General features: G+C 46.7%; 1 protein-coding gene across 1 annotated transcript in view; it reads left to right on the top strand.

Moving 5' to 3' along the window:
- kcnb2b (potassium voltage-gated channel subfamily B member 2b) overlaps positions 1 to 23,410 on the top strand; it is a 528,359-nt gene extending 504,949 nt beyond the window's left edge. The window contains exon 2 of the mRNA XM_070875283.1: positions 21,323 to 23,410. Coding sequence (XP_070731384.1) covers positions 21,323 to 23,410 — 2,088 coding nt within the window. The remainder of the gene's footprint in view (positions 1 to 21,322) is intronic.
- The last annotated feature ends 481 nt before the right edge of the window (positions 23,411 to 23,891 follow it).

The raw sequence follows: 23,891 nt of genomic DNA, 5'->3' as shown, positions 1-23,891 counted from the left end.
TACAATCACAGGGTTTACTATGGGCATTATTATTACCTTGAGATGTCCGAGGACCAGTGCCTAAGAAGGCTGAGGTTCCACCAAGTGGTGGTAATGGAGCCCTGCCACCTCCTACAGTCACCTCGCAGCTGACATCGGCACCAGGACCTCAATGTTAGTGGCAGTGAAAGTGATAGCAGCCCACAACTTCTACGCTATCGGCTCCTTCCAGTCTCCTGTAGGCAATATATGCAACATCTTGCAGTTTGCAGTACATTGCTGCGTTTGCCAGCTTACCGACGCTCTCTACAGCAAACGAATGGATTACATCAAGTTCAGCATGTCCAGGGAAGACCTGGATGAGCGTTCCAGTGGCTTCGCCAGGATAGCAGGCTTCCCCAGGGCTCAGGGGCCCATCGATTGTTCGCATGTGGCACTGTGGGCCCCGCCTCACCTGGCCAGCCTATTCACTTGGCCATCTGCTGAAGACATCGTGCCCCACACTCTAAGCCTCCGTGCATATAAATGGCAAGACAAGATAGTGTAAATTTTTATTTACAACAAAAACATATTGTGCTGTAAAGAAGCACTAAAGGACACTATCATCCACAGCAAACAATAATTGCAACTACACCCCTTGAAACATTATCACCCATTTCCACATGCAACTATTCACATTACTTCATCATGGAACCAGAACAGTGTATATGACCAGCATCACACAATACTTTAATGACTCATGGAAGCGGATCTATTTACATGAGTTTATATTCTAGTAAGGTCACCATTTCTGGCCACTAGCACACACATATCTACCGGCTCTTTCTCAATGCTTTTCTGCCCTTTCCCTTCACCCCCTCCCAGGCCTACTGCTCTTCCTCAATGGGGTCTCAGTGCCTGCAGCAAGGCTGGTAGAAGGTCATTGTGTTAGCGCCACTGCCACAGCTGATGGCCTAGCAGGACGTCCTGCACCAGCTCGAGCCCTGGAAGGACTGGCTGCGGATGGCACCACCTCAGCATGGGCAGCAGTACTCTGTGGTGGATGGGTTGCAGAGAACGGCAGGGACAAGGGCGGAATGATGTTGTCTTGAGAGAATGTCACGTTCCAACAGGCCCAACACACTGCTACTCTCCTGGGGCAGAGCCTCAGCATCTGGAGCTATCTCGCTGAGCACAGATAGCTGCTGTGCTTTGCCATATGTTCCCCATGCAACTAATTGGGCCCCAGACACAATGGCAGCGGTCAGTGCCTGTGTGGATTCAAGCTGGCTTTGCATCAGGGCAGACTGCAGCACACCATAGAGCTGATTGATGCCACTGCGCACTGATGACATGACAGTCTGCAGGCCTACCATAGCATCGGCCTGGTGCTCAATGGCTACTGCCATGTCAGCCATATCCCGTGCCATCATGTCTAGGACCCCATGGTCACATGAGGCATCCAACATCCATTGGTATCTACCAAGGATGGGTTCGATGGGCTGCTGAGAAACAAATGAAATCATTGAGGTAGCCTTCACCACACTCAAAGCAAATGCATTGACACTCTCGGGCACCCTTGACAAAACACCCAGCAGATCACTGTGCATCTGCAATGACTGTCTTGTGAGATCCTCTCAGTCAGCCTTATCATCAGAGTGCTGCTGAGCATCACTCAGGTGCGCACTCACTCTCCGGGGAGCTGGCCCCCTGATCTCCCATCCCTCATGGCATTGCTGCAGGTCACTGGGCCCCGGAGCATCACCCACCTCCATCTCCCCGACCACGCCTTCTGACCAAAAGCTGCTGGTTCCGCTCTGTGAGGACGCTGGATCCTTTGTCACGTCCAGAGAGGTGTCCTCCACCTCCTCGTCCTCTCCACCGTCACCTGCAGTGCAGGCCCCTGGCTGTCGGAGTCATTATCTGAAACCACAAAGCCAGAGAAGAATGGTTACCTGCAGGGGAGGGGGCCAAGATGGGCAAATGCATTTGAGAATGGCAGTCTCATGGAAAGAGCTGAAGGATTGTGGTGTCAGGCCTAAGTGGCCTGCTGGATGCTGCAAAGGAACTCAACATACTGTCACTGTCCCCAGGGGGATCGACCTCACCAACCACCATGGTACCAACTTGAACACCCATCAGGGCTGAGACGAGTTCCTCAAATGGAGTCAGGTCCTGGAGTTCAGAGTCTACTCCTGCAGTCCGCATCTGCTCCCTGCGGTTGTGGGCGAGCTTGTCCTGTAAGATTAAAGACATTGTCTGAGTTAGAGGCCTTCTATCAGTGCCTTACATAGTTTAGTAGATATTACTGTATGAGAGTCTTCACAGTTCGATGTAATTGTGGCAATGTTTGAATTAGGGGGCCAGGATTGAACTGTAACGGGGAGGCTACCATCTTTGAGATGCATATAAAGACTGAGGAGTTAACAACATCGGGGGTGGGTCTTCAGAACCAAGTACCAAGGTTAACAGCGCATGCATGCCCTTGCAATGGGTGAGGCTTCAATGGGAACCTTGCATCTGGCCTCACATAAGAACATGAGAACATAAGAAATAGGAGCAGGAGTAGGCCATTTGACCCCTCGAGCCTGCTCCACCATTCAATAAGATCATGGCTGATCTGATCCTGGCCTCAACTCCACTTCCCCGCCAGCTCCCCATAACCCTTGACTCTCTTATCACACAAAAATCTGTCTATCTCCATCTTAAATATATTCAAAGACCCAGCCTTCACAGCTCTCTGGGGTAGAGAATTCCAAAGATTCACGACCCTCAGAGAAGAAATTTCTCATTTCTGCTTTAAATGGGCGACCCCTTATTCTGAAACCATGCCCCCTAGTTCTAGATTCCCCCATGAGCGGAGATATCCTCTCTGCATCTACCCTGTCAAGCCCCCTCAGAATCTTATATGTTTCAATAAGATCACCTCTCATTCTTCTAAACTCCAAGGAGGTTAGGCCCAACCTGTTCAACCTTTCTTCATATGACAACCCCTTCATCTCAGGACTCAACCTCGTGAACCTTTTCTGAACTGCCTCCAATGCAAGTATATCCTTCCTTAAATAAGGAGACTAAAATTATACAAAGTACTCTAGGTGTGGTCGTACCAATGCCCTGTACAGCTGGAGCAGGACTTTCCTACTTTTATACTCCATTCCCCTTGCAAAAAAGGCCAGCATTCCATTTGCCTTCCTGATTACTTGCCGTACCTGCATGCTAACTTTTTGTGTTTCATGCACAAGAACCCCCAGATCCCTCTGTACTGCAGCATTTTGTAATCGCTCCCCATTTAAATAATAATTTACTTTTTTATTTCTCCTACCAAAGTGGATAACCTCACATTTTCCCACATTATACTATATCTGCCAAATTTTTGCCCACTCATCAAGCCTATCTATATCCCTTTGTAGATTTTTTGTGTCCTCCTCACAACTTGCTTTCCCACCTATCTTTGTATCATCAGCAAATTTGGCTACATTACACTTGGTTCCTTCATCCAAGTCATTAATATCAATTGTAAATAGTTGAGGCCCCAGCACTGATCCCTGTGGCACCCCACTAGTTACTGTTTGCCAACCTAAAAATGACCCATTTATCCTGACTCTCTTTTCTATTAGTTAGCCAATTGTCTATCCACCCTAATAAATTACCCCCAACCCAATGAGCTCTTAACTTGTGCTGTAACCTTTTGTGTGGCACCTTATCGAATGTTTTCAGGAAATCCAAATATACAACATCAACTGGTTCTCCTTTAACCACTCTGATTGTTACATCCTCAAAGAACTCCAGCAAATTTGTCAAACATGATTTCTCTTTCATAAAACCATGCTGACTTTGCTTGACTGCATTATGATTTTCTAAATATCCTGCTACTACTTCCTTATTGATGGATGCCAGCAATTTCCCAACAACAGATGTCAGGTTAACTGGTCTATAATTTCCTGCTTTCTGTTTCCTTTCTTAAATAGGAGCGTTACATTTGCGGTTTTCCTGTCCGCTGGGTTCGCTCCCGAATTCAGGGAATTTTGGTAGATTACATCCAATGCATCCACTATCTCTGCAGCCACTTCTTTTAAGACCTTAGGATGCAGGCCATCAGGTCCAGGGGACCTGTCCACCTTTAGTCCCATTAGTTTGCCTAGTACTTTATCTCCAGTGATAGTGATTGTTTTAAGTTCCCGCCCCATATCCCTCCCCCGCAATAGCGCCTTGATTATCAATTATTGGGATGTTTTTAGTGTCCTCTACCATGAAGACCGATACAAAATAATTATTCAAAGTCCCGGCCATTTCCTTGTTTCCCATTATTAATTCCCTGGTCTCATCCTCTAAGGGACCAACGTTTCATTTAGCTACTCGTTTCCTTTTTATATACCTGTAGAAGCTCTTACTGTCTTTTTAGGGCTAGACGTTCGGCACGTCATCGCCCATTTAGCACCCATATAAGCGCTGAGATTCAGGTTTTCGCCCATTTTTGCTGAAAAATGGAAACTAGCGCCCGATTATAGACCATTTATCGCCGGCGCAACTTTCGGCATACAGGAATGAGCTGCATCGCCCAGCCTATTTAAAAAAAAAATCTGACGTCATCCTCATGCAACAGTGAGAATACTGGTTATAATGGAAACTAGCGCCCGATTATCGCCCAGATGATCATCGAGCACTACTTTTAGGCCCATAATTCGCCCAAATGATCACTGACCCAAAAAGACGCTGAAGAAAAGCTGCAATCACTTGACCTTAACTCGGCACTACAGACTCCATTTTATAAATCGGAGGATCTTTAATAAAAGGCTGTTTGAAGTGCTTGTCAGGGGAAGCAATTTGTAAGTGGAGTAAGGACGTGTTTCACTCTTGACAATTGTTGTGTCCTTACACACTACAGCAAATCAACACGAGGCACATACTGGACACAAGATCACTCTGTGACCTGTACCTTTATTCACAGGACCAAGAAGTGATGACCCTGCGTGGGACCTCCTTTTATATACCTGGATGACCAGGTGAGGAGTGTCTCCCACAAGTTCACCCCCTGTGGTCAAGGTGTGCATTTCTCAGGTGTATACAGTGTACAGTGTTGTTACATAAAGGTTACAGTTATGTGAGGTTACAAACATGACATCACCACCCCCCAACGTCTTTGGGTCAAAGATTGAGTCTTTCAGGCGGTTGACGCTCTCTCGTTGAGCGCCACAGTTGGGGCTCTGGTTGTTGAGCCTTGGCATGCGTCTTTGTCACCTGTGGTGATTCTGGCTCGTCCGTGCTGACCGCAGGGACTGTGCATGCTGCTGACGGTTCTTGTTGCTCATTCACTGGCAGTGATGTGGGCAGCATCTCATGATCTTCCTCAGGTTCCTCAGTGTCCATGCTGAACCTTTTTTTTTACTTGGTCCAGATGTTTGTGGCATATCTGCCCATTGTTGAGTCTGACCACTATGAACCTATTCCCCTCTTTACCAATTACAGTACCCTCAAGCCACTTGGGCCCCACTGCGTGATTAAGAACAAATACAGGGTCATCGATTTCTATCCATCTCCCCTTTGAGTTACGGTCATGGCACTAATTTTGGGACTGGCGCTTGCCCTCAACAATGTCTGACAAGACTGGATGAATGAGGGACAGCCGAGTTTTAAGTGTATGTTTCATGAGTAGTTCCGCTGGCGGGACTCCCGTGAGCGAGTGCGGTCGGGACCTGTAGGCCAGCAGGTGGCGCAATAGACGGTATTGAAGGGAGGGTCCTTGAATCCGGAGTATGCTTTGCTTTATGATTTGGACCGCCTGGCCATTGGAAGCCGGCTTGAACGGCACTGTCCTGACATGTTTGATGCCATTACTCAACATGAACTCCCGGAATTCATAGCTAGTGAAACACGGGCCATTGTCGCTAACTAGGATGTCCGGCAAGCCGTGGCTCGCAAAGACCGCATGCAGACTCTCCACTGTGGTGGATGTCGTGCACAAATTCAATATGATGCACTCGATCTATTTCGAGTACGCATCAACAACAATGAGGAACATTTTTCCCATGAACGGGCCCGCGTAGTCTACGTGAATACGTGACCATGGCTTGGTGGGCTAGGGCCACGGGCTGAGTGGGGCCTCCCTGGGGGCATTGCCCAGCTGGGCACACGTTGTGCACCTGCGAACACAGTGTTTCAGGTCTGCATCAATTCCCAGCCACTATACATGTGACCGGGCAATGGCTTTCATAAGCACGATGCCTGGGTGCTCGCTGTGGAGTTCCCTGATGAATGCTTCCCTACCCCTCTGGGGCATGACTTCCCGGCTGCCCCAAAGTAGGCAGTCGGCTTGGATGGAGAGTTCATTCATCCGTCTGTGAAATGGTCTGACCTTTTCAGGGCATGCTCCGTGTACGGGCGCCCAATCCCCAGTCAGGACACATTTCTTAATCAGAGATAGGAGGGGATCTCTGTTTGTCCAGGTTTTGATCTGGTGGGCTGTGATGGGGGAGTCTGCGCTGTCAAAGGCATCGACAGCCATGACCATCTCCGCGCTTTGCTCCGCTGCCCCCTCAGTGGTGGCCAGTGGAAGCTTGCTGAGCGCGTCAATGCAATTTTCGGTGCCTGGCCGGTGCCATATGGTGTAGTCATACACAGCCAGCTTGAGAGCCCATCGCTGTATGCGAGCTGACGCATTGGCATTGACAGCTTTGCTGTCGGACAAAAGGGATGTTAACGGCTTGTGGTCCATTTCTAACTTGAACCTTCTGCCAAAAAGGTGCTGGTGCATCTTTTTCACCCCATAGACACATGCGAGTGCTTCCTTTTCAACCATCCCATACCCCCTTTCTGCTTGGGAGAGCGACCTGGAGGCATAAGCCACAGGTTGGAGTTGGCCCTCACCATTACTCTGCTGCAACACATACCCAACCCCATAGGATGAAGCACCACATGTCAAAACCAATTTCTTACAGGGGTCGTAAAGGGTCAATAACTTATTAGAACAAAGCAGGTTCCACGCTCGATTGAAAGCCCATTCCTGAAAGTCCCCCCAATACCAATTGCAACCCTTACGCAGGAGCACGTATAGCGGCTCCAGCAATGTATTTAAGTTCGGCAGAAAGTTCCCGAAATAGTTAAATAGTCCCAGAAATTAACGCAACTCCGATGTGTTGCTGGGCCTGGGCGCACGACGGATCGCCTCTGTTTTGGATTCGATGGACCGGATCCCGTCTGCAGCAACCCTCCTGCCCAAAAACTCGACCTCTGGGACCAAAAACACACACTTGGAATTCTTTAGTCGCAGGCCTAGCCGGTCCAGTCGGCGTAGCACCTCCTCCACGTTGTGGAGGTGTTCCTCGGTGTCTCGATCCGTGATAAGGATGTCGTCCTGAAATACGATTGTTCCGAGGATGGATTTGAGCAGGCTTTCCATGTTCCTCTGAAAGATGGTGGCTGCTGAACGAATGCCAAATGGACACCTGTTGTAGATTAACGGTCCCTTGTGCGTGGTGATGGTGGTCAGTAGCTTGGATTCTTCGGCCAGTTCCTGGGTCATGTATGCCGAAGTGAGGTCCAACTTGGTGAACAGCTTGCCGCCTGCCAGCGTGGCAAAAAGATCCTCCGCTCTCGGAAGCGGGTATTGGTCCTGAAGGGACACTTGGTTGATGGTGGCCTTGTAGTCGCCACAGATCCTGACCGAGCCATCCGCTTTTAGAACAGGGATGATGGGGCTTGCCCAGTCGCTGAATTCAACAGGCGAAATTATGCCCTCTCTTAGCAACCTGTCCAACTCACTCTCAATTTTCTCCCGCATCACATACGGCACAGCTCTGGCTTTGTGGTGCACTGGTCTGGCGTCCGAGGTGATGCGTATCCTTACTTTGGTGCCTTTGAAAGTCCCGATGCCAGGTTGAAATAATGACTCGAACTTTTGTAGGACCTGTGAGCATGAACTTCACTCCACAGATGAAATGGCGTGCACATCCCCCCATTTCCAGTTCACCTCGGCTAGCCAGCTCCTCCCCAAAAGTGCGGGACCATTTCCCGGGACAATCCAAAGTGGCAGCCGGTTCTGAGATCCATTATGTGTGACCACCAACATTGCTTGCATTGCCTAGCACTGGGATGATCTCTTTGGTGTACGTCCGTAATTGCGTGTCAATGTGTTCTAGTTTGGGTCTGCTGGCTCTGAGTGGCCATAGTTTCTCGAATTGTTAGACACTCATAAGTGATTGGCTGGCTCCTGTGTCCAGCTCCATGCGTACCAGGATGCTGTTTAACAGTACTCTCATCATCATAGATGGCATTTTTGTGTATGAGCTGTGGATGTTTGCCACCTGGACCCGCTGAACTTCAGCATCCATTGCTGTGTCCCAGGCATACCCCTGCCTTGCAGGCCCCTCTTGTGGTTCATCCACTTTGTAAACCAGCCTCGCTGTGGGCTTCCTGCACATCCTGGCTAAATGTCCACTCAAGTTACAATTTCTGCAGATGAATTGTTGAAACCGGCAGGTCTTCACAGCATGTTTGCCCCCGCACCTCAGCATAAGCTGAGATTGTTGTGAACAAAAGAGCAGCTACCAGGCATTTCTCTCTGATTGTCTCTTTGATTACTCTTGAGCACTCTGTTTGTGGGTGTCAATGGTCCCATCCCGGGACATATTGTCCCTTGTGATGGTGTAAATGTCCGTTCAACCTGCCATTGTCTCTGTTGTGGACCCACCCAATAGTCTGTTACTGCCTGGTTGTTGTCGAAATGCCCTTGCCTGCCTGCAGGGTTCTGAGTCGCGTTTACCATGTTTACTCCCTGCTCCATCGCCACGCTGGGAGCAGAGTTGCGCGCATATATGATCTTGGTTTCCTCCTCCCCGCCATGAAGGTTTGAGCCATCAACGCCGCTGCTTCCAAGGTCAAGTCCTTGGTCTCAATTAGCTTCCTAAAAATCCCGACATGACCAATGCCCTCAATGAAGAAATCCCGTAACATCTCCCACTGCAGGCATCTGTGACCTTACAGAGGCTGGCCAAGCGCCGAAGGTCCCCAACGAAGTCCGGTATGCTCTGCCCTTCCCAATGTCGGTGCGTATAGAATCGGTGTCGGGCCATGTGTATACTACTCGCCAGTTTGAGGTGCTCACCGTTCAGTTTGCTGAGCTCTTCGAAGGTCTTGTCCGCCGGCTTCTCGGGTGCGAGCAGGTCTTTCATCAGCGCGTACGTCTTAGGTCCACAGCTGGTAAGTAGATGCGCCCTTCGCTTGTCAGCCGCTGCCGTTCCCAGCCAGTCCTTCGTGACAAAGCTCTACTGGAGCCTCTCAACTAAATCGCCCTAGTCCTCACCAACACAGTACCGTACCTCCGTGCTACCGGTGGCCATTCTCTTGGATTGTTGATTCCTGTTTCTCGTCGCCAAATGTTGTGTCCTTACACACTACAGCAAATCAACAGGAGGCACATACTGGAGACAAGGTCACTCTGTGACCTGTATCTTTATTCACAGGACCAAGAAGTGATGGCCCTGCGTGGGACCTCCCTTTATATACCTGGATGACCAGGTGAGGAGTGTCTCCCACAAGTTCACCCCCTGTGGTCAAGGTGTGCATTTCTCAGATGTATACAGTGTACAGTGTTGTTACATAAAGGTTACAGTTATGTGAGGTGACAAACATGACACCAATCATCTAATCACATTTGTATTTGCTGAGGACAAAGTAAGTGCATTTATAGCGATTTATAGTGATGTAATTTCTGTAATTTCTCAACCAGTATTGATGACTAATCACATGCTGCAGAATAGAGACAGGAGAAGGTTTATTGAAGAGCATTATGTGCCCAATCAAAGAGGTGGCAGGCTTCTCACAAGGAGGACACGTTACACCTAACGCATTTACAAGGATAAGCGATCATACCTGGACTTGTCCGATCATACATGCATTAGAAGGCTGCGATTCCGAAAGGAGGTCATCTGTGAGATATGCCAGCTAATTAAGGGAGATCTGCAGCCTACTGGCACCATCAGGACCGCACTGCCCATCGAGGTTAAGATTACTGCTACACTTTCCTTCTACGCATCGGGCTCCTTTCAGGCCTCAGCTGGCGACATTTGCGATATCTCTCAGCACACTACACATTGCTGCATTCGACAAGTGACTGAAGCCTTTTACACATGCAGGATGGACTTTATAAGCTTCCCTATGACCGGGGAGGCACAGACTGAGAGAGCTTTGGGTTTCTCGAGAATAGCAAACTTCCCTAGGTGCAGGGAGCATTAGACTGTACGCGCACCGCCCTGCAAGCACCTTTGCAAGGTGCAGAGGTGTTTCGGAACCAAAAGGAATTCCACTCCCTGAATGTAATGTGCAGCTCGTTGTCGACCACAAGCAAATAATCATGGCAGTAAATGTAAATTTTCCAAGGAGTATCCATGATGTGCACAACTTGCATGAGAGCACTGTCTCTGACCTGTTTAAGAGTTGGATGGCACGGTTGGATGTTGGGGGATATAGGATATGGCCTTGCCAGCTCACTCATGACCCCCCCTATGTAAGCCCCAGACAGAAGCCGAGAAGCGCTACAATGAAAGCCATATAACCACATGCAATATCGTCAAAAAGACAATTAGTTATGAAGCAGCACGTCAAATGCCTGGACCACTCAGGAGGCAACCTACAGTACCACCCTGACCAGGTCGCTGAGTTCATTGTGGTGTGCTGCATGTTGCATAACCTAGCTATCAGGAGAGGACAACAATTGGCCGATGAGACTGCCGGTCTACCTCAGGAGAGAGGGGAGATAGAAAAGGAGGACAAGGAGGAGGATGAGGACCTCAGGGAGGACAATCATCCTGGCGATGAACCCATGTCCCCACCCCCCACCCACACCACTGGAAAAGCCCCATGGTAGTTATGCAGTTGCAAAACTCTTGCGTCAGCAGTACATAAATGAACGCTTTGTGTGAAGTTATGTTGGTGACAGTTACAGTTGCGTTACTTTTCACCCTTGCCTGGCCTGGCCTGGCCATTGTTTGCAACTCTTGTATTGATGTTTTACCTTACGTTATTAGAAGACAATTAACAACAATTTTAAACTTAAATTTAAAAAATTAATAATTTAATAGGTACTTTTAAAATTTTGTTAACAAACATATATAACACCCACCACCCCTTCCCCAAACCCCAACAGTGAACAACATTTTTAATACAACAACACCCTCCCACCATGCCCAACAGTCAACATTCAACAACTTTTTTTTAATAACAATAATAATATACGGCCCCCCGTCCCTAGATGTGGCCACACTTCCCTCCTGTAACTTGACCCCCCCCCTTGTTGTAACCCCCCATTTCCCACATAATCCCCGAGTAACAGGACCAAGATGTCTTGCACCAGAGTACCTCAAGGACTGCTGCTGTGGCGGGGGGTGGGGTGGGGTGGGGGGGTGGGGGTGGGGGGGGTGACATCAGCAGAATGACCTTAGTGGATGGAGGAGAAGACGTTTGCGAAGAAACATCTTCCGAATCAGAAGGAAGTTCTTCCTCCTGTCTCGCATCAGTCGTGCTGGATGGTGGTGCGGCACTTTGGGTGCAGTGCTGTATCCTGAAACTACTGCATGCCACAGTGCATCGACAAAGTCGGTCGTTCGCCCCATTGCCTCAACTATCTGTTCCATGCCTTCCGTTATTCTTGCAGACAGTTTAGCAATGTTGCCGGTGAACCCACCAATTGGCTGGAGGAGCTCTCGACCTATGTCGACGCTTGCCCTCGACAGTGACACCATGTCCTCGTTGACATCTGCCCATCGCAGCGCGTGCCTACCTTGCCGACCCAACCTCTGCAGGGTCGGCGTGGGCACTGGACGACTTGGAGTGGCCTGCTGCAAACCACTTGGCCCCGCTACTTTATCCGTTGAGGATGACGTGGCCGCAGGTAGCACAGATGGGATATCAGGTTCATCATCCTACTCCTCCTCCTCACTTTGCTGTTCGTCACCCATGGTGATCACGACCTGCAGTGGTACACATGTTGCTGCACAGGCACCAGGGGAGTCTGGGGAGCTGGAAAACATAATTGAGGTTATTAAAAGAGAAGGGGAGACATGAGAATGCTTGCGCTGTGCTGACATATATACGAGGAACAACACTACTGCAATAAATGTGAACGAGAGGTATTACATATGATTAACATGAGAGTACAGAAGAGTACAGAAACTGCATGCATAACATTACATCATTCATATATTATAATCAAATTACCACTGGTTTACCACTGCTTTACACATTACTCACACGGCGCAACAATGGGATCTGCACCACCACGGGTGGCAGAACAATTATGGGTGCCCACTAAGGCTGCAGCACATTCTTCCAGATCAGTGAGAGGGTGCAGCTCAGCAGACCATCCTCCGGTCTGCCTCTGCTCGGCATGATTCTTAAGACATCTTCCTCTGCAAACGTGACAAGAGCATGGCATAAGCTAATTGACTAGGTACTATTACGGAAACACAACAGATATTGTAATCCACAATTAGTCACCCCACATGTTATTCGTCATTAACATTAAATCCACAATGAATGCATGGTTATAACATCTACGTTCAGAGAAAAGATTTAATAAGATCGTGTTTATGAACTAATGCTTGACACCAAACATCTCTCGTACAATATCCAGGAATGGCCCCATCCACGGGCCGCGCCATTCGGCGCCTGAGGGGAGGGAGGCGGTTTGTTTGAATTGATGGAGGTCCCCCAGGATGGGAAATCAGGACCGCTGGGGAGCTCGGCAATGACAGGACCATAACGGGAGGGGACACCGTGTCATAGAAACATAGAAACATAGAAAATAGGTGCAGGAGTAGGCCATTCGGCCCTTTGAGCCTGCACCGCCATTCAACAAGATCATGGCTGATCACCCATCCCAGCACCTCCCCCCCACGCCCCCTCCACACCCTCCGACCCCCGCAGCCGCAAGGGCCACATCCAACTCCCTCCCGAACACATCCAATGAACATCCAATGGCATCAACAACTCTCCGCGGCAGGGAACCCCACAGGCCCGAGTGAAGAAGTCTCTCCCAATCCCAGCCCCAAACAGCCTACCCCCCATCCCAAGAGTGTGCCCCCCCCACCCGGCTCCGGACCCACCCAACACCGGGAACACTCCCCTCGCACCCAACCCACCCCGTCCCGTCAGAATCCTTCCCAAATGTCGAACACCCCCGGATGTCGAGCCCCCAGCCCCGGCCATCCCGGAGCCACGCCCCCGCGACGCCAACCACACCACATCCACCAACCGCTATCTGCGCAGTCAACCCGTCCACCCCACTCTGAACAACCCCCGCACCGTGGCACAGAGCCCCCAGGCCCAACCCTCCAACACACTTCGCCCCCCCCCAGACCTCCGTTGCAACGTGGCCCCTCCTGTTCCCCGCCCTGGGTTTCTCCGCCCCCCACCTCCACCACTCTCCCCTCCATCCCCCGCCCCCGTCTCCCCTCAACTTCCCTCTGTCCATGTGCTGTGCTCGGAGACCTCCGTGTGGCCAGAGCTAAGTGCCCCAGGGCAGACAGTGAGCCAGGGCAGCTCTCCCCCAGTCCAGGCTGGGTCACTGTGTGAATGACAACAGCCGGAGAGACTCATACAGTCTGGGTAAAGCTGACCGGGACCTCTCAGTGCTCAGTCGTGCCCCATCCACCAACCTAACCAAAAAGGAAATGGTGCCCAAGTTACAGAGTTGCTCACAGTACACAAGAATTCTCCTTCTAAACTAAAGTGGTTGAAATGCCGAATGTTTGCGGTCTGTCTGTTTCCAGTCATTCCTTTGGCCACAATTTTCGATCAAAGCCTTTAATAATAATCAATACTGTTGATTAAATGTAAGACATCTCAGCAAAATTAGACTTAAAGGGCACAGGTTCCGACCCCAGTCTAAATCTTAACAGGGAAGCTACCTAAGATTACCCAACTTAATTGCAATCCAGCAGATTTACATTCTAATTAATGAGTAAATGCATCATTACAATTTAAAATGTAATAATTGAAAACTTACTCTTGCCGATGCAACGAGACTGTTCCACTGCTTGTGGCACTGGTCTGCCTCATGCCAACGTGCGCCACCAATGAGACCAGAGCGACGATATCGGCCCATATTTTTTGATATTTTGCGGGAGGGGGAGCTTTCCCACGCCCACCCCGGGTTAATTAGCCCCAGCGATTTTCCACTTCATTCACCAGGGCCTCATTAGCCTCATCAGAGAATGCTTTCACCCTCCTTCTCCCTGAAAGCTCCTGCTGCATACTTTTATCGCTAGTTTCTTCATTTGACATTTTACACACTTCACAGACTTCTTTTCACCTTCCTTCTCTCTCCCTTTCTTTGTCTCCTGAGCATGTGCAGATGACCCCTGACCTCCCGAATCACGGGAAAAGTTATTTCCTGAAAAAAAAACGGGCATGCACAGAACGGCCATGGCTATGGACGCCAGCCTTGCATCAACTGAATAGATCGCTAAGGCCCATTTCACATCGATAAGGCTATAGCCCAAATTAAAAATGCAAAACTAGCAGTTTTTAAAATGAGCAATATTCCAGCGATCGTGAAAAATAAAAAAAGCATTAAGACCGGAAATATCACCCATTTTTGGGCGATAGCGATCATAGTGGAAAGCCTAACCCTATATTTCTTGCTAGTTTACTCTTATATGCTATCATCTCTGTCTTTATCATTTTTTTAGTTGTCCTTTGCTGGTTTCTAAAAATTTCCCAATCCTCTGGCCTTCCACTGTCCTTCGCAACATTGTATGCCTTTATCTTCAATTTGATACCAGCCTTTACTTCCTTAGTAAGCCACGGATGGTTCATTCTTCTCTTAGCATCTTTATTTCTCACTGGAATAAATCTTTGCTGAGCGTTATGAAATATCTCCTTAAATGTTTGCCACTGCGTTTCTACAGTCTTACCCTTTACCCATGTAGAGCATGGATTCCGAAACACGACACTGAGCAGAGAGTGCACATTTAGCTCAGAGCATAGCATTTGATATTTCACATTTAAGATACTCACCCTCACCAGGCGCATCATCTTGTTCCACTTTTTTCGGCATTGAGTGGCTGTCCTGGCCACTGTGTCACTCCCAGAAACTTGTTCTGAGATTTCTTTCCATAGGCCTCGAAGTTGGTGGTTGTGGTCTCATTCCAACCTCTGTCCTGAACAACTCCCGCCGCCTCTCCAGGACATCACGGAGAGCATCCACGGCAGCAGCCGAAAACCTGTGGGCACGTTGACGAGTTGTTGCTGCTTGGTCTTTCATCCTCACCATCTGAGTGAGTGAGCAGGAAGTGAATATCACCGCAAGGCATTGAGGCGGCCAATCAACGCCTCAATGGAATCCAGGTGGTGCCACTATGTCTGTGATGCAGCTCCAAATGCTGCCTAACGCCTAGATGTTGAGGCCCCGCTTAACGGCCCACTTAGCGCAGTGCAGCGCAGCGCAGCATAGCACCTCCAGGTAAGTGTGCAATGGCATGATTTTACGCTGCAACCCACTTTTCAGGTCGCAAAACTGAATTTCACGTTTCGGGGCCGTGCCTAACGCCTGGCGGTAAAATTTCACCTCAGCTGGTGACACCACCTCAAAATCGGCGATTTAAACGTGGCTGGAGGCAGGTTGAGCATTCAAGCGCTGTTTAGAAGCTATTTTCGAAGAGTGATATATATAGCTTCCACTGAAGGTGTGAACTGTGCTGGCAGACGCACAACGAAACATTTCAGGATGGCTCAGGAACCAAGAGAGAGGATGCACAGGTTCTTGGATGCGGCACTGGAGGTCCTGGTGAAGGAGGTCCAGAGGAAGAGAAATGTCCTATACCCGCAGAGGGAAGGAACCCACCTCACCCTCCTGTCCCTCTTTCCTGCAGCAGCTGGTGCTGCTCTCCCTGGCCTCATGTCTTCCTCCCATTCCACCTCCAGATCAAGGGGGACGCCTAGCAAGATGCTCATGACCAAGCACTACCTTTCTCCTGGTGATTCCTATAAGGTGGAATAGCGCAACACTCACTCACTTTCGTCCTCAGATAATTTCTGGGAAAAATGTTGTCAGAGTGTAAGTTAAGCCTTGACAAAGTGTCCCAGAAAGTTTCCCAATGTGTCTCAAAAGTCCTCTTCAAACACAGTGGGAACAAAATTGCCCCTTTTTATAGCCCCATTAGCACCTTCAGGGGAGGGGGGCACTACTGCCTCTGGGGAAATTGCCCAGGAAGTTGCGGAGGCACTGCCACGGTGACCCATCACAGGCTCGGGCCAACCCCTTAATGTCCCATGGGGGAAATTGCCCTGCGAGGCTGGAGTGGGCAGATGTCAACGCCAGCTTCGCGGGTCACAAAGCTGGCGGACATCCGCCCTCAGGCTGGTGATTAAATGGGAAGGCGCCATCGACACTGGTCACTACTTTTTTGGTCATCCCACTCTCGGGTCGGCTCGACAATGGCGGCCTTAGTGTGGTCCGGGCTGCCATTTTGCAGCCCGGCACTCCGTCTTGGGTGGCAGGCTGCTGGCCCAGTCGCACGCTGCCCTGGTGACCCACCCCCAAAGGAAGTGGAGCACCGGAGATCAGGCTCCACTTCCACTGAGGGGCGGTAAGCCCAATTCAGTGGCGGGGGTGGGACTTCCAAACCGGGTGCTAAAAATTCTGGCCCCAGAAGGTTACCGCCCCCAATTGGGACATGGGGCAATTTCGCCCACAGTCTATCTCCAGGTGCAAGTGAACAGAGAAAGCTGAGCATGGCTTTAAGTAACACTAGAATTCCTCAGCAACAACTTGATTACTCCTGTTCAGATGGTCGTTGTTAGGAGAGGTCGTTAATGCAGCTCTCGGCAGAAAAATGGTGTGCAGCCTCTTTAATGAGCACTAGCAGGCAATTTAATTGTCAATCTGAGCCTTAACGATCCTTGAGGCAGCTGTTCCAAGTGTACTTCAACTCCTTTACCAAGATGGTGTCTTGCTTAAAGGCAGGTCAAACAGGTGTTGCTTAAGATCCCATCTTGGCCACCTTAGAGGTTCTTTAGCGCCTAAAGTATATGGAGAAAATCATCCCCCTCACTCTTTAGAGGAAAAAAGTAATTTTCAAGCCTGTTAAAGTTAAAGTTAATGCGAATGAGTTAAGTTTTGACTTCTAAAATTGTTCTCTTTACCTATCTCCAAAAATGTGAAGCTGCACTTACTCGAAGAAGCCAGTGTTTGTCATCCAAAGTCTGCATTGATATGAACTGGGCAACATTGTCTTTATTCCTGTCAGTGTATGTATTGATTGTACTTTAATGCTGTTTGACATCTTAGAGGCACAAAAATATAGCAATTGCTGTAATAGTACAACAGGCAGGAAGCAATAAGATAATTTTGCACTGACGTGCTGAAAGGAAATACTGTAAAAGCTTCTGACTGTTTAATACTAAAGTAAAGGAGAGTACATTCCACCAGCTACCACGGTATTTACTTTTCATTGGAAGGTTAATATTTAATGGGACTATCTCAAGGATTACATCAAAATCTCCTTAAAAGAGGCAGTTTCATCATTTGTACCTTTTTAAAACCAGTTAAAAATACTATATAATGGAGAGTGGCGGGGGGAAATTTGGTGGCACAGTGAATTAGTGCTCTGGACTTTTACTTCAGGGAACTGACATTACATTCGGCTCAGTCTAATGGGATGACAGTTTCTTTGCTCTGCTGGCCAAAAGGAGCTTATGTAAATTGAGTTTGGCCAGTCTCCAGGTTCTGAGTGAGTTGGAATCTCACTTGGAGGTCACTTGGTGTAAAAAATGGAAATTTCAAACCAGGGTAGCAGTGCCTGCTCTGCAAAGGCACAAGATAGGAGTGGAGCAGAAGCAGCTTTACTCTGCAAATGGCTTGGCACACCTGACCTGGGAATGCTTGATGTTGACACTCCAGGAAGGTTTTGTAAATCCTCACCCACCACCAGTGCCTTGGAGACATTGGCTATTCAGCCCCTCGAGCTTGTTCCACCATTCAATTAAATCATGGCTGATCTGTACCTCAACTCCATTTACCTGCCCTTGCTCCATATTTCTTGATCTCCTTGCCTAATAAAAATCTATTAGAAAAACTGTGAGTGCTGGAAATCCATACAAACAGAAAAAATATGAAAAACATTAAGCAGGTCTGATAGCACCTAAATAGGAACAAATCAGTTTTAATGCTTGGCAGAATTCTAACAAAGGACTTTCACTTGAAACGTCTGCTTATCTTTTCTCTTTAAGATGTTGATCAATCTGCTATACTTTTGCAACATTGCATAAACGGAAGAAAAGAAAACAATGTTTAAGTTAGCTCTTTTCTCTGGTTTGTTTATTTTTCTGATATGTTACTGATAGTGAGAACTGCCTCTCTAAAGATTCTAAATACATGCACATAGAAAATGCACAGACCTTGTTATTCAGAATATCATCACAGACCTCATTCTATATCTATGTTCTTAATAACTAACTTTAGCACCGGGCAGTGTCTACCGCCTCAAAGTACAAAATTCAGTTGTTTTCCCCAAAGAGGAGCGTGGAGCACTAAGAGAAGCGTTCCACACTCCACACTCCACCTCGGGCACCAACACTCAATTTTTTGCCGCTAGGATGCTGACACCCTGGCGCCTGAAGATGAGAAAAAAAATGTTTGTGAAAATTTCAATGACCTCTACCCACACTTCCCCACTGTAGCCATAAATAAATAGAAGTTAAATAAATGAAATTTCACAACTTACCTTGCTCTCCAGACGCTACCGCCCCGGGATCACTGATGTACTTTCCCTGATGGGAACAGCGCCTGCCAGTAAAGCAGACGATCCAATTCAATTTTGCGCCGGTGGAGCCAAGAGGGCGTTGCACGCTCAATGATGTCACCACGTAGGTGGCGCTAGAGTGCGCAGTGCTACTCTTAGTGCCGCTCCCATCTTCCATTGAAGTTTTCGGGAGGCGAGGACAGTGCACTGCTGCATCGGTAGGTGCTTAGCGGCCTGTTAACGGCCCTCTCCGTGCTAACGGGTGGCACAAACCACCAAATTTCAGCCCATAGATTTTTATCATTTTTGCGTCACAAGTTGCTGAAATTGCAAGCTGATAAGTCACTGTGAGGGAACCGGGGCATCTAGGAAATGAATGAACAGGGAAAGCAACTGTGTATCTCCTTAACCAATCCGATTGAAGGATTGTGAAATTAACAGCAGAAGGGCTGAGTAGGAAGTGTAAATTGGAGTGAGTGAATTCAATATCAAATCAGGTAGAGAAAGCTAAATAAAGAGAGGGAAAGAAAGATTAGATTCAGAGAGAGAAAAAAAGAGACAGAATGCAAAAGTTAAAAAAATTAATTTTAATTTAAAAATTACAGATCCATAACTAACAACATATATAACCATAAACCTTCATGATTACAATCTTTTTAGAAGTATTAATGAATCTATTTACTTTACAGATTTCAGTAAGTGTTCCAAACTATTGATTTTTATCATTTTACATCTTAGAACCTAAGACAGAACATGTTTTATTGCCTGTACTGTACGTAGCATAATATGATAAAGTCATAAGTACAAAAACGTCCTACAATTGTTGGGTCCATATACTGGTTTCAGAAGGCTAAATTTTTTATTAGTCTATTTCTATTTCAACAATTTTTAAGATACTGAACTTTAAATAGAAGGTCATTAAATATTTTATAAGGAAGAAGGCAGGAAAATTGCCACCTCATTGAATGTACTCAGTCATCTGTCCTGATGTCAACTCTATATTTGAACTGTTAATCATAAAATAATTACTTGTATAATCCCAGGTAAATTATATAAGTTGACAGTGTTGCCTGTGTGTTATTAGTGACAGTAGCTAATACTTTAATGTGAAAATGAGGGTCATTTTTTAATTTTGTACTAGCGGTTGAAGCTTTACCTGCCAAAGATGCATTTTGAAAATGTGTGCGTGCACTGTGCACGATTTTTCAACCATTATTTGTGTAACATGCATCTGAATGGCTGATATGCACTTCTCAGCAGGTAAGGCTGCCTACAGATAGCACATAGTCAGGGATTAATAATGTGACGCAGACACCATGCCACCAGCCCAACACAGCTGCTATATCTGACTATACACAATTGGGTTGACCTTGCTGGATAATGAGTGTTAGTCATTGGCATAATTTACTGGTCTCTCATCTCTGGAGTGCCAGAGATGTATTACCAGGTGCCAACAACCAGTGAAGGGCTGCTGCCTGCCAATTATGGATCAGATACTTTCCTGAGGTAGAGGGAGACAGTGGATTGGGAGCTAAGGGGAATAGCTGGTACACCAAGTAAAGAGCTGCGAGCTAGGTAGGCGAGCCAGGGAGACAAAGTGCAGATGTCCCAATGTTTTTAAAAATTGACATGCAGTGTCCCCTTCCAATCCCATGCCCATCAAGTTGGCTCTGTGTGGATGGAGCACTGCTCAGGAACTTGAGCCGCATTATGGGGCAGCCAGCTCATTTGTACAGAGCTCAGTGACTTCTTGAGCCTAGTGCCCATTTTGTGTGCAGGCTTCTTTGTGCTCTCTACCTGCATTGGGCTGCACTGAACACTACGAGCATATTGTAAGGCCTCTGCACCCAATTTTCTGGGAAACAGGCACCTAATCTGTTTCAGCATATTGGACTTCCACCATCGCATACTCTACTTCTAGTGTCACTTGAGATACATGAATCCATTTACAAAGAAATAAAAATAAGGCAAGTACATTCTGCCATTAAGTGCACAGCATTATTAATAATTTCGTATTTTACCAGTATAGTGCTGTTAAAGTGTTGAATATAACAGCCAGCTGAAACATGTTGTAATTCTTAATAATGGGCACTTCTGAACATTCCTGTCAGCAGGCTTCTTCTGGAAACATTATTTAAGTCAATAACATGGGTTTAAGTTACTAACAATGGTTTGTGTCTTTAAAAGTAAAAATGTTAGAGCCCATTTTATAAATGTTCACTCCAAACAGGGAGTGCTCCTTAAGATTTTCCTTTCATTAGTGGAGCCTTATTTATTAACAGACAGAAAATTCTGGGCAGTACGTCTGCGAATTCTCGATATGTGCTGCTATCCGTCAGAAGTGTAATTTCTACAATCACTGTTATGTAATAATAAATTGCACAAACACCACTGTGAGCTCTCGTCAATTTGTAAAATTTCAAAACAAAATGTTGAAACTATTGCTTTTCATTTTCTTGAAAACCAAGTTGTCTCCCTCTGATTTATTTATATTTGTAAAAGGTTCCATTCATAATGCTGCAATCATTCAACGACACTCCCTGTCAAAGATTCAAAACCAACACAATTATGAAATAAATTATGTGAAATATACTAAATAGTTCTTTGTGTTTTGTTGTATCTTGCAGATTCTTGCCATCATATCCATCTTGTTCATCGTATTGTCAACTATTGCCTTGTCTCTCAACACCCTTCCTGAACTTCAGGATATAGATGATTTTGGACAAGCCAACGACAATCCACAACTTGCCCATGTTGAAGCAGTGTGCATCGCATGGTTCACAATGGAGTACCTTTTGCGTTTCTTATCATCGCCAAATAAGTGGAAGTTTTTCAAAGGCCCATTGAATGTAATTGATCTTTTAGCTATCTTGCCATATTATATCACAATTTTTCTCACAGAATCAAACAAGAGTGTGCTCCAGTTCCAGAATGTTAGACGAGTTGTTCAAATATTCCGTATCATGAGGATACTGAGAATTCTTAAACTGGCCCGGCATTCAACAGGATTGCAGTCATTGGGTTTTACTCTCAGGAGGAGCTACAATGAATTAGGTTTACTAATATTGTTTTTGGCTATGGGCATTATGATATTTTCAAGCTTGGTATTTTTTGCTGAAAAGGATGAAGATGCAACAAAGTTTACAAGCATTCCTGCATCTTTCTGGTGGGCTACTATCACTATGACAACAGTTGGATATGGGGACATCTATCCCAAAACACTGTTAGGCAAAATAGTTGGGGGACTTTGTTGCATTGCTGGAGTGCTAGTGATAGCCCTGCCGATACCAATCATTGTAAACAACTTCTCAGAGTTCTACAAAGAACAGAAACGACAAGAGAAAGCAATTAAGAGAAGAGAAGCACTTGAAAGAGCCAAAAGAAATGGCAGTATTGTCTCCATGAACTTGAAAGATGCATTTGCTCACAGCATGGAACTTATGGATATTGTAGTTGAGAAAGTGGAGGATAATGTGATTAAACAAGAAAAAACCTTGGATAATCACCTTTCACCAAGCAACTGGAAATGGGGAATGTCCGAAACAAGCTCCAATAAGTCTTTAGAGTCTAAATACCAGGAGCTAAGCCAGCATAACTCAAATGAGCGGTTGAATAACCCCAGCTCCAGCCCACAGCATCTGAATGCTCAGAAGCTAGAGGAAATATACAATCAAATGACAAAGACACAGTCTCAACCAAATCTTAATAGTGGCAAGACAGAACAGTCTATTAAATCACCTATACATGAAGAAGAACTAGAAATGGAAGAAGTTCCTCGCTCAACTGACCCATTACTCACTGCTCCCACAGAACCAATATTGGACATGCGGAGTATATCTAGCATTGACAGCTTTGCTAGTTGTACCAATGACTTTACTGAAGCTGAAAGGTCTCCACACCCTTCAAAGATACCCGAGCTAGTGCATCTGAGATGGATTGCTGGCACTGGTCCTGTAAATGAGCATCAGTCTTTCATGACTGGGGAAAACAGTATGTTCAGAGATGGTGCTGGTGAACTCAATGCAAATGAAACTTTTGACGTAGACCAACCAGGGTGCTCCAATTTAAACAGCACAGTGGAAAGCCCCAAAAGCTCATTGAAAGGCAGGAATCCTTTGAAATCGAGGTCACTTAAAGTGAATTTTATGGAAACTAAAAGAGGTATTCCTCAGACACCACCAAATACTGCCAGACCACTGCCAGTGATAGTGACAGACTTATCATTGTCTTCACCTAAGCATATCAGCACTGTTCTGCTAGAGGAAAACTCTCCTCAGGGTGCAAGGCTGCCCTTGGATACTGAGATACCAGCTTTCCAGCAGGCATCCAGAAAAGGATCACCACAACTATTGCCTAAGCAGAGACTTGTTGCTTTCCAAGCAAAAGGGAGGAAGAGTTGCATTGATATAGACAGTGGCGAAGATGAAGAGTTACTAATGGAAGAAGAGGCACACCACAATAACCAGCAGGAAGCCAGACAGAACTGCTGCATTGATAAGCACAGCAAAGATGAAAACCACATTGAAGATGTGTCTGTTGTGGGTGCTGTTTCTCCAAATTACACCAGTCAAAACTGCACACACAGTGTAGCAGGAGATGGCAAAAAAGACAGCACCCAAGCTGGATACAAAATGGAAAATCATTTGTTTTCACCGGAAATGCACGTGAAACCTGGGGAAGGAGGTTATTCATCCTCATGTGAAACCAGCATGTGACTATGGATGAAGTCATATTAAGTTTTCTGAATCTTTAGAATTGCTAGGTGGATGATGTCTGCTAATAAGAAAATGAAATGGCATAATTCATGTGCCTATGATATTTTTGCATGGCATGATGAACCTTTTAATCCAGCCACTGTTTGGCTCAAAATGTCAGAAACTGCATTTCTACAGACAAGGGATTTGCAAACACTGGGACAAAACTAAGGGTTCTATGTGGAGTCCAAGTACTGTAAAGTTTGGAAATGTTTTCACCTTTTCACTAATAAGACTAGAATCATTTTATGCTACCACCAGTTCATTACACTGGAATATTTTAGGATTTGCACAAAGGGAGGACAGAATGTACATGCATGCATTAGAAACCAATATGAAATAGAGGTGCTTAGAGCCTGTAAAATATAATTCATTGTAAATAGTTGGGAATATGCCAAGAACTCATAAAATGAATCAATTGCAGTAAAAGCAATTATTCTGA

This window comes from Pristiophorus japonicus, chromosome 1, assembly GCF_044704955.1.
Source record: "Pristiophorus japonicus isolate sPriJap1 chromosome 1, sPriJap1.hap1, whole genome shotgun sequence".
Classification (NCBI taxonomy): Eukaryota; Metazoa; Chordata; class Chondrichthyes; family Pristiophoridae; genus Pristiophorus; species Pristiophorus japonicus.
The sequence above is the reverse complement of the archived record's forward strand: the minus strand, read 5'-3'. Positions and strand labels throughout refer to the sequence as shown.